This window comes from Penaeus monodon, unplaced genomic scaffold (genome assembly GCF_015228065.2).
Source record: "Penaeus monodon isolate SGIC_2016 unplaced genomic scaffold, NSTDA_Pmon_1 PmonScaffold_13940, whole genome shotgun sequence".
Classification (NCBI taxonomy): domain Eukaryota; kingdom Metazoa; phylum Arthropoda; class Malacostraca; order Decapoda; family Penaeidae; genus Penaeus; species Penaeus monodon.
Window position 1 is genome coordinate 1 of NW_023642978.1, and position 9,502 is coordinate 9,502.

A 9,502-nucleotide genomic window follows, 5' to 3' on the forward strand; every position below is an offset into this window, starting at 1 on the left:
GCTTATTTAGCTGTAACAAGACGTGAAACTTCTAAACCTAAGAAAGCACTGAATTTCCAAGTCTGTATTAGCATTGCTGGATCCCTTTCTAATGAAATAGAAATCTGTTCAACATGTTTATTTTTGATCTCAAAAAGTACATATTAATGCTAGGATACTACAGACAAAAAACATTCAGGTACACCTTTGAATACAAATAAATACATGTAAATGCACAAACACTCAACCTAAAGTTTATATTAATGCGCCTATAAGTAACTATGATTATACTTTTAGATATATGTGCACGCATCTATATATATCTATATATATATTATATACGTATATTTATATATGTATGTATGCGTGTTTGCATATAAAAATGTGTATATATATATTTTACATAGGATTATATTATGTATTTAGGTATGTGAAAAATGTATATATGTACATATCTATATATATGGCTGTGTATAAATATATATATAGAGAGAGAGTTTGGGGGTCTATATAAATATGTACATGCATGTATATATATGTACGCACACATCGCTATCTCTCTATGTATATAAGTTTTACAACTCTATCATAGTTATCATATTTATTGTATTTATTTTATGCATTTTTACAGGAAATTCTACTCCTGAGAATACAGTCTGATAGCATAAAACAAAGAAAATGGGGGAAAAAAAAAATCTTACTGAAAATAAGCAGCACTTTCAATTTTAGAGCCTAAGGCGCTTATCTCATCCACATAAAGGTCACAAACGAGTATATAAACTGGTGCACAAGTAGTAATTCTCACACACACAGACTTCTGTTGTGGCACAACAAAGTTGCTTAGTCAAAGATGAAGTATTTGGTAAGTAGATTTTGCAATCTTTCAATCTTACCTTGGCAATGTAAACATATTTGTCTCCTAATTCTCGTGTCCACACATCATAAAATAATATCTTTCAATCTTAAATTTGATGTCTAGCACATTTATTTGTTTTAACCATTACCTTATACAATTTTAAATACATTCGACGTTATTGTTATTATTATCATTTTAATAATATATAACCAGAATAAAATGATTTTCAGGCATTTGTAGTCCTGGCAGCTGCCGTTTGCGCTTCCGAAGTTGAGAAGCGAGAGGCGGAGCCCAGCTATGGCTATCGTCGTGCATACGTAATCCCAACCTCCACAGGATACGGGAACCATCGAATCTACAAGAGATCTGCCGAGCCTGAAGCGGACGCTGAGCCCTCTGTTGTTTACTCTTCCGCATCTTACACCCCAACTGCACCCGTCTACGCTCCTTACAGCATTCACGGGTACCACAAGAGGTCTGCTGAAGCTGATGCTTCTCATGGAACCTCTCATGGAATCTACAGACATACTCCCATTATTTACGGAGGTCACTCCAACCATGGCCTCTACAAGAGGTCTGCGGACCCTGAAGCTGAGGCAGAGGCTTCAATTGGTTATTATTCTACACCTATCTATGGTCCCGTTGTGCCTTACAGTCATATCTACAAGAGATCTGCTGAAGCTGAGGCACAACCATCCACCCCATACGCTCATGTGTACTACAGACCTGCTCCACTTTACCAATCTCAGTACTACTAAAACGGAGAGATATTAGCCGATGTGGAGTTTTAGTGTGTGTTCAGTAATAAAATGGAATAATACAATTTGTAAATTTTTATTTCCCATTGAAGATGGTTAACTAATAGCTAGAATTAATGGAAAAATAATACTCATCATAATTGTAATAATAAGATCATCCATGGATAGCACTTTGCCTGGTTCCTGTTCTATGAGACTTAGCTCACTCGGATATAACGTTACTCTTCGAAACTTATGGTAATAACGCTGATGAAATTAGCAACGGACAGTAACACTAAGGGTAGTCATGAGGTTAATGCTAAAAATAAATAACCAGATGGTAATAAGAATGATGAAAGTAACAACAGTGAATTTCATAAAAATAATAATGGTTAAAGTATATTTAGCATTGTTCTTGGCAAGATATCTTTTCTATTTTTTTTTATTTCGTTTTCGGACTTTTTATCATAGTTATTACTGAACCATTTTCAAAGAAAATGCACTAAAATAATCTTGCCATATAATATCGCACAAATTATTGGGCTCAAAAAATGCTGCGGAGCTAAATGATGTCAGCACGTTTAGCCAATAAGATTGCACCGTGAGATATCAGATATAGCTAGATACATAATTATTTCTATAATTTACTTGATATTGCTCTACTTACCAGATGTAAATCCAAAATTCCCCTCTTTTAGTTATGATAACTAAGCGTTCCTTACCTTTAACAGCTGTCGGATTACTCTTTGGAAAAAGTCAATTTACTTTTTGGGTTCAATACACTATATTAAAGTGAAGCTACCTGGTTATGTGTACTTTGATTCTCTGTAAGGATATTCATTGTGATAGAATCTAAATAGGAATAAACTATACAGTTGCTATAACGATACAGTTAGTAAGAATAATGATATCAATACTAAATATTTCTTTAAAGCATCACATTCATACACACAATACAGAATGGCTTTTTTCATATCCGAATAATTGATCGAGTATACTGGAAGTTCACGAAACATCCTGTGAATGAAATTATTACAAACAGACCCACAGGTCTTATGTTTAGTATCATCATGGGTATCAGTGCACACACATACACACACAAACACAAACGCACACGCATATATTGTGTATGTATCTATTTCGATCTCTCTCTCTATATACATATATATTATATGTATGTACATATCCACACCACAAACACACACACACAAATACATATACAGTACATATATTCATACTCATATATACATGTATATATGTGAACGTATATAATACATATATAATATACATATATATAATAATACCTACATATTCATACATATATATATACATACATATATACACATATCATTTACAATATCGGTAACACAGGTGGAATGAAGAAAGTGTAAATGAAAAAAAAATCCGAAAGGTTAGCAATCTTTTTCTCTTATGAAAAATAACCGTCACCTCCATTTCTCATGCTCTGATGCGTGTGCTCCATGCACATCAAGGTCATAGACAAGTATATAAACTGGTGCGCAAACAGTAACTCACACACACACCTCTGTTGTGGCCACAGCAAAGTCTCTTTACCCAAGATGAAGTATTTGGTAAATAGATTTAGCGATTCTTCAATATTTCAATTTTCATTCTGCAATCTTTAAATCTTTCAAACGTTTCAAACACTCCTGTCCACACCTCACGAAGTAAAATGATTCGCTTTAACGTGACAGTTGTGTATATAAGTATGTACATATATGTATGTACATACACATATATGTATACATGTATATGTATATATATTACATTATAGCTATATTTTCCTTATTTTAAATATCTTACCGAACTAAATTATGACTTTCAGGCATTTGTGCTCTTGGCGGCTACCGTTTGCGCATCCGAAGTTGAGAAGCGAGAGGCGGAGCCCAGCTATGGCTATCGTTCTAGATACACAATCCCATCTTACACAGTATACAATACCCACCAAATCTATAAGAGATCAGCAGAGCCTGAAGCGGACGCTGAGCCCTCTTATCGCCATGGTCATGTAAGGCATTTCAGCGTTCCTGCAACCTATACACACTCCATTCGTAGCTACCATAAGAGGTCTGCCGATCCCAATTGCACCCGTATACGCTCCTTACAGCGTTCACGGGTACCACAAGAGGTCTGCTGAAGCTGATGCTTCTCATGGAATCTCTCATGGAATCTACAGCCACACTCCCATTACTTACGGAGGCCACTCCAACCATGGGCTCTACAAGAGGTCCGCGGACCCTGAAGCTGAGGCTTCCACTGGTTATTATTCTACACCTGTGTATGGTCCAGTTGTGTCCTACGGCCATCATATCTACAGGAGGTCTGCACACCCATCTACCCCATACGCTTCAGTGCACTACAGACCTGTTTCTCTTTATCAAACCCGATACTACTAAGCATGGGAATGTCTGAACGGTTTAGCTGATATGGAGCATCGGTGTGTTCAATAAAGGTAAAAATATCAGCAATTTCTATATCTGAAATTCCTATAAGATACCCAGCTAATAGTATACTTTCATTAAAAAAGAAGTAAAAAAAACTAATGCAAATCATAATCTTGTAAAGCGAAACTGTTAATATTAGCTGACACATTAGTTGTCTTCTGTTTATATGAAATGGAAATATGATATCAGTAAATGACACACTATAATAAAGTAATTGTCATTATAAAATACAAATGTTAGAATATCAATAAACAAACAATAAAATGATAATGGGTTTATGCATAATGACAATAACAATTTATAATTTAATGGTATTTGATGGTGTATGATGATGATACCAATTACAGAGTAATAATAATAATAACAATAATAATAATAACAGCGATAGTATAAAAATAATAGTAACACCAATCTCAACAATATCCAAAACAGTGGTTAATAACAATAAGATACTATGCTAAATGATATGGTTGATAATATCATATTAATTTAATTATAGCAGTAATGATAATAGTAACAAAATAACAATGATTTATAATACTATAATACTATATAGTAGATAAGAAAAAAAATTAGCATTAACGTACCTACTAAATGATGGTAATAACATAACAAGAACGAAAAAATGATAATAATGATAACGATAATAATAATACTACCACTATAACAAACCATAATCATTATATATGATAATGATTATAATGATAGTGGTAAGAATAGTAATGATAATATAATAATGATAATGTTATCTAATAGAATGGTAATAACAGTTAATTATAAGGAATACCAGCAGTTAGCCAACAACTATGATAATAATGATAATGGCCAATTACCATTAACCAATAATAACAATACACAAAGCATAGCAAATATGTAAAAACAAAACAGCAATAAAGGCAATAAAATTATAACAGGATAGGTAATAATACAACAAATAAAATAAAAAATTGTTGAGGAATAAAAAAAAAATAAGGGGGTGGGGGGGTGGTGGCCATAACAAAAGCAATAAGATAGAAAGTTTATAAGGAATGATGTGATCAAGAATAATGCATAACTTTTACTTAAGGTCGTTTAAAGCCCCTTTCCTATCTTTAGTCCTTGGCTCTTGGTCGGCCAGGGCTGAAGGACTCCCTCAGTGGCTACTTGTCTTTCCTCAGATCTTTGGGTTTTTGGACTCAGCTTTAATTTCGATTGGAAAAATAACGGTTATTGAGACAACTGTGGTAGTTTGAATTATAAGGGTAATATTGACTTTACTTAGATGTCATATTTATTTTCCTTAAAAAAATAAATGTGTGTAATAAGGATAGTTACAAGGAGAAAGTGGACAAGTAATGGTGTTAGTATTATTAATGAAATCATATAATCAAGCCTGTGTCCGGAAATGGTAAATAAAATTTAATATATTTCATTTAATTGAAGAATCAATCTGCATATATGTATGGTATATTATATAGATTGTACACACACAGACATACACACATCAAAATGCATGTTCAATATGTATGTACGCATATATATGTATATATATATATTATACAACATATATATTGCATATATACATGCAGCACAAATACATACATATATAATTATATCTCTCTCTTACCTACATATACAGACACAAACATACAATTAACATGTATACATATGCATATACATACATTTCTTATACATAATACATACACACAGACACACACACATACACACAGATATACATATGTATGTATATACTATGTCTATCTATATCTATGGAAACACCATACACCATAGTGAACTGTAATCATAACAGGCTGATTATAGCTCACTCGTTACGCTTCTAACAGCGTTCTCGGGTACCACAAGAGATTCTGCTGAAACTGATGTTTCTCATGGTACACGCCTATGGAATCCCCACATCCCATTACTTAAAGAGGCCAGTCCAGCCTGGGGCTCTACGAGAGTTTTCGGGACCCTGAAGCTAAGCCGAGGCTTCACTGGTTATTATTCTCTCTGCCCCTTATGCTTATGGTCCAGTTGTAGCTTACAGTCATGTTTACAAGAGGGCTGCGGAAGCCGAGATAGAAACCATCCACCTCAGACGCTCGAGAAAAAACTATAGGACATATTCTCTTTACCAACATCTGTATATTACTACGAATGAGAGACTTGGTTGGTTTAGTCGATTAAAGATGTTATGTCCAATAATGAATCATTGGCAAAATAAGATTTTTGAATGTCCCATTCCAATAAAGAGATGTTCAACGAAATAGAATTAAGAAAGCTAATATTTTCATGAGAATTTTGATACAAGCAAATGACTCATTCCAGGATAACACGGTTACCGGTTCTGTTTCTGCTCTGATGTAACGTTAATCTTCGTATGCGACTAAAGTCACTGATATAACTTAATTTTTGGCCTTTATAATGCTAAATGTAAATTTAAATGAATAGTGATGTTAACAAAGGACAACACTTCAAAACATGATTATCAAAAATGGAACAGTATAGGAGGTATTTTACACAAAAAAAAAAAAAAAAAAAATAACGACAATATTACTGGGTAAAACTATATTCATTGTGATGAAAATACCAATATAATTAGATTTATAATTACTTAATAATATACTTTCTATACCTTTGTTACCAGTAATTTCTAGATGTGACATGCTGTCAGGTTTTAATTTGCTTCTCAATTATCCCACTCTGTGCTAAGAAAAGGAATGGTTTATTACCATCCAATTCGAAGGATTTGAACAACAAAGGCCGTAGGACAGATTGATGTAGAAGATCGCTACCGCTCGCCACAACTAGCAACACAACAAGATACAATACAGTCGCAAAACATAAAGCTAATAAAATAATAGGGGGAATATTTAGCTATTAGTGTCCGTGGTGATTATGGAACAAAATGTGATTACCTTTGGCGTGGGCTTGCAGTACGACTGATGCCACCTGCTATATTAAACCAGTTGCAGGAAAGACATCCCTAAGATTCATCGCCGCCTTGTAGTGAGGTTAAGCCTGTCGCTTATTTACAGTAAACAAGACGTTAAACCTCTCTAAACTAAGTAAAGCATCGTGATTTTAAGGTTTGTATTAGCATTGTGGATCCCTGTCTCATGTGAAAATAGAAATCTGTTCAACATGTTTTATTTTTGATCCAAAAAGTAGCCTTATTTAATGCTAGGATACTACAAACAAAAACCATTTTACAGGTACACTTTTGAACACAAATAAATACATGTAAATGCATAAAACACTCAACTAAGGTTTGTATTAATGCGCCTATAAGTGAAATATGATCTACTTTTTAGATCTATGTACACGCATAATAATAATATAATCTATATATATTATATACGTATATTGTTATATATGTATGTAGGCGGTGTTGTGATCATATAAAAATGGTATACTTATTTGTACATAGGATTTATATTTATGTATTTAGTCTGTGAAAAATGTTATATATGTACCAAATCTATATATATATGGCTGTGTATATATATATAGAGAGCGATTTGGAGGGTCTATATAAAAGGTACATGCATATTATACATAGGTATGCACACATCGCTATCTCTCTATGTATATAAGTTTTTATAAGTATTATAAGTTACCATCTTTTATTGATTAATTTTTTCTGATTTTTACAGGAAATTCTACTCCTGAGAATACAGTCGGATGGCCAATAAAACAAAGAAAAGAAAATAGGATTTAGTATAAAAAAAATATAATCTAGTGAAAATAAGCAGCGCTTTGTCAATTTTAGACCCAAAAGCGATCTATCTATCCACATAAAGGTCACAGACGAGTATTATAACTTGTGCGCAAGGTAATAATTATCACACACACACACAGACTTCTGTTGTGGCACCAACAAAGTTGCTGAGTCAAAGTATGTATAGTATTTGGTAAGTAGATTTTGTAATCTTTCAATCTTACCTTGACAAGTAAAATATTGTCCCTAATTCTGTGGCATACATCACAAAATAATACCTTTCAATCTAAAAAGGATGTTCTAGACATTTATTCAGCAATCTTTAATCTTTCAAGCGTTTCAAAACCATTCCTAGCCACACACACGAAGTAAAATGATTCGCTGTAAGTGACAGTGTTGCATATATAGTATGTACATATATGTATGGACATACAGACATATATGTATACAGATATTGTATAATATATATATATAGATAGATTTCCTCATTTTAAATATCTAACCGAACTAAATTATGACTGTCAGGCGTGTGGCTCTTTGGCGGCTACCGTTGCGCTTCCGGAAAGTTGGAGAATCGAGAGTCGGAGACCAGTATGGCCTATCGTTCAGATACACAATCCCATTACACAGTTATACAATAACCCACCACATCTATAAGAGCTCAGCAGAGCCTGAAGCGGACGCTGAGCTTGCTTATCGCCATGGTCATTGAACGGCATTCGGCGTTTTCCTCAATCTATACACACTCTGTTCGTAGCTACCATAAGAAGGTCTCTGCCGATCCTGGAGTGATGCTGGGCCTTCTGTTGCTTACTCTTGCTCGCAAAATTACACCCCAGTTGCACAGCGTTACGCTGTCCTTACAGCGGTTCACGGGTATACCACAAGAGGTACTGCTGAAGCTGATGCTTCTCATGGAATCTCTCATGGCATCTAACAGCCACACTCCATACTTACGGACCGGCCACTCCAACACATGGGCTCTACAAGAGGTCGCGGACCTTGATGGCTGAGGCTGCCACTGGTTATCATTCGCAAATGTGTATGGGCAGTTGTGTCCTACGGCCATTATATCTGACAAGAGGTCTGACACCACCACTACCCATACGATCCCGGCCATACAGACGGTTTTCTTAATCAACCACGATATTACTAAGCATTGGGATAGGAGACCGATTTAGCTGATATGGAGCCATCGGTGTGTTCAATAAAGTTTAAAAATTCATCGATTTCTGTATCTGAAAATTCCTATAAGATTTACCCAGTTTAATAGTTAACTTTCCTTAAAAAAGTTAAAAAAAATTAATGCAATCACAAATCATGTGTAAGGCGAAGCTGTTTACTATTAGCTGACACATTAGTTTGTCTTATGTTCTATATATGAGGGAAAACACTGATATCAGTAAATGTAGCAACACTATAAAACAATATTGTAAAATAATACAAATATAGTATATCAATAACAACAATAAAATGATAATGGTATAATAATGATAATAACGATTATAATAATGTGGTATTGATGGTTGATGATGAGATAAACAAGGATTACAGGTTAATAATAATAATAACAACAAATATAATAATAACAGCGTGGTAAAAAGATGATAATAAGAACACCAATCTCAACAATATCAATAATAATTGTAAAACCAATAAGGGTAATATTAATAATGAATGATGAATAATAATCATAGTTAATAAATTATAGCAGTCTGATAATAGTAAAACAATAACAATATAATGAGTTATGAAACTATAATCA

General features: G+C 33.7%; 1 protein-coding gene across 1 annotated transcript; it reads left to right on the plus strand.

Moving 5' to 3' along the window:
• The first annotated feature begins 789 nt into the window (after positions 1-789).
• LOC119569303 lies at positions 790-1,658 on the plus strand. Its single transcript, XM_037917525.1, has 2 exons — positions 790-841; positions 1,066-1,658. Exons 1-2 carry the CDS (start codon positions 830-832, stop codon positions 1,591-1,593), a joined length of 540 nt encoding a protein of 179 aa, XP_037773453.1. The 5' UTR covers positions 790-829; the 3' UTR covers positions 1,594-1,658.
• The last annotated feature ends 7,844 nt before the right edge of the window (positions 1,659-9,502 follow it).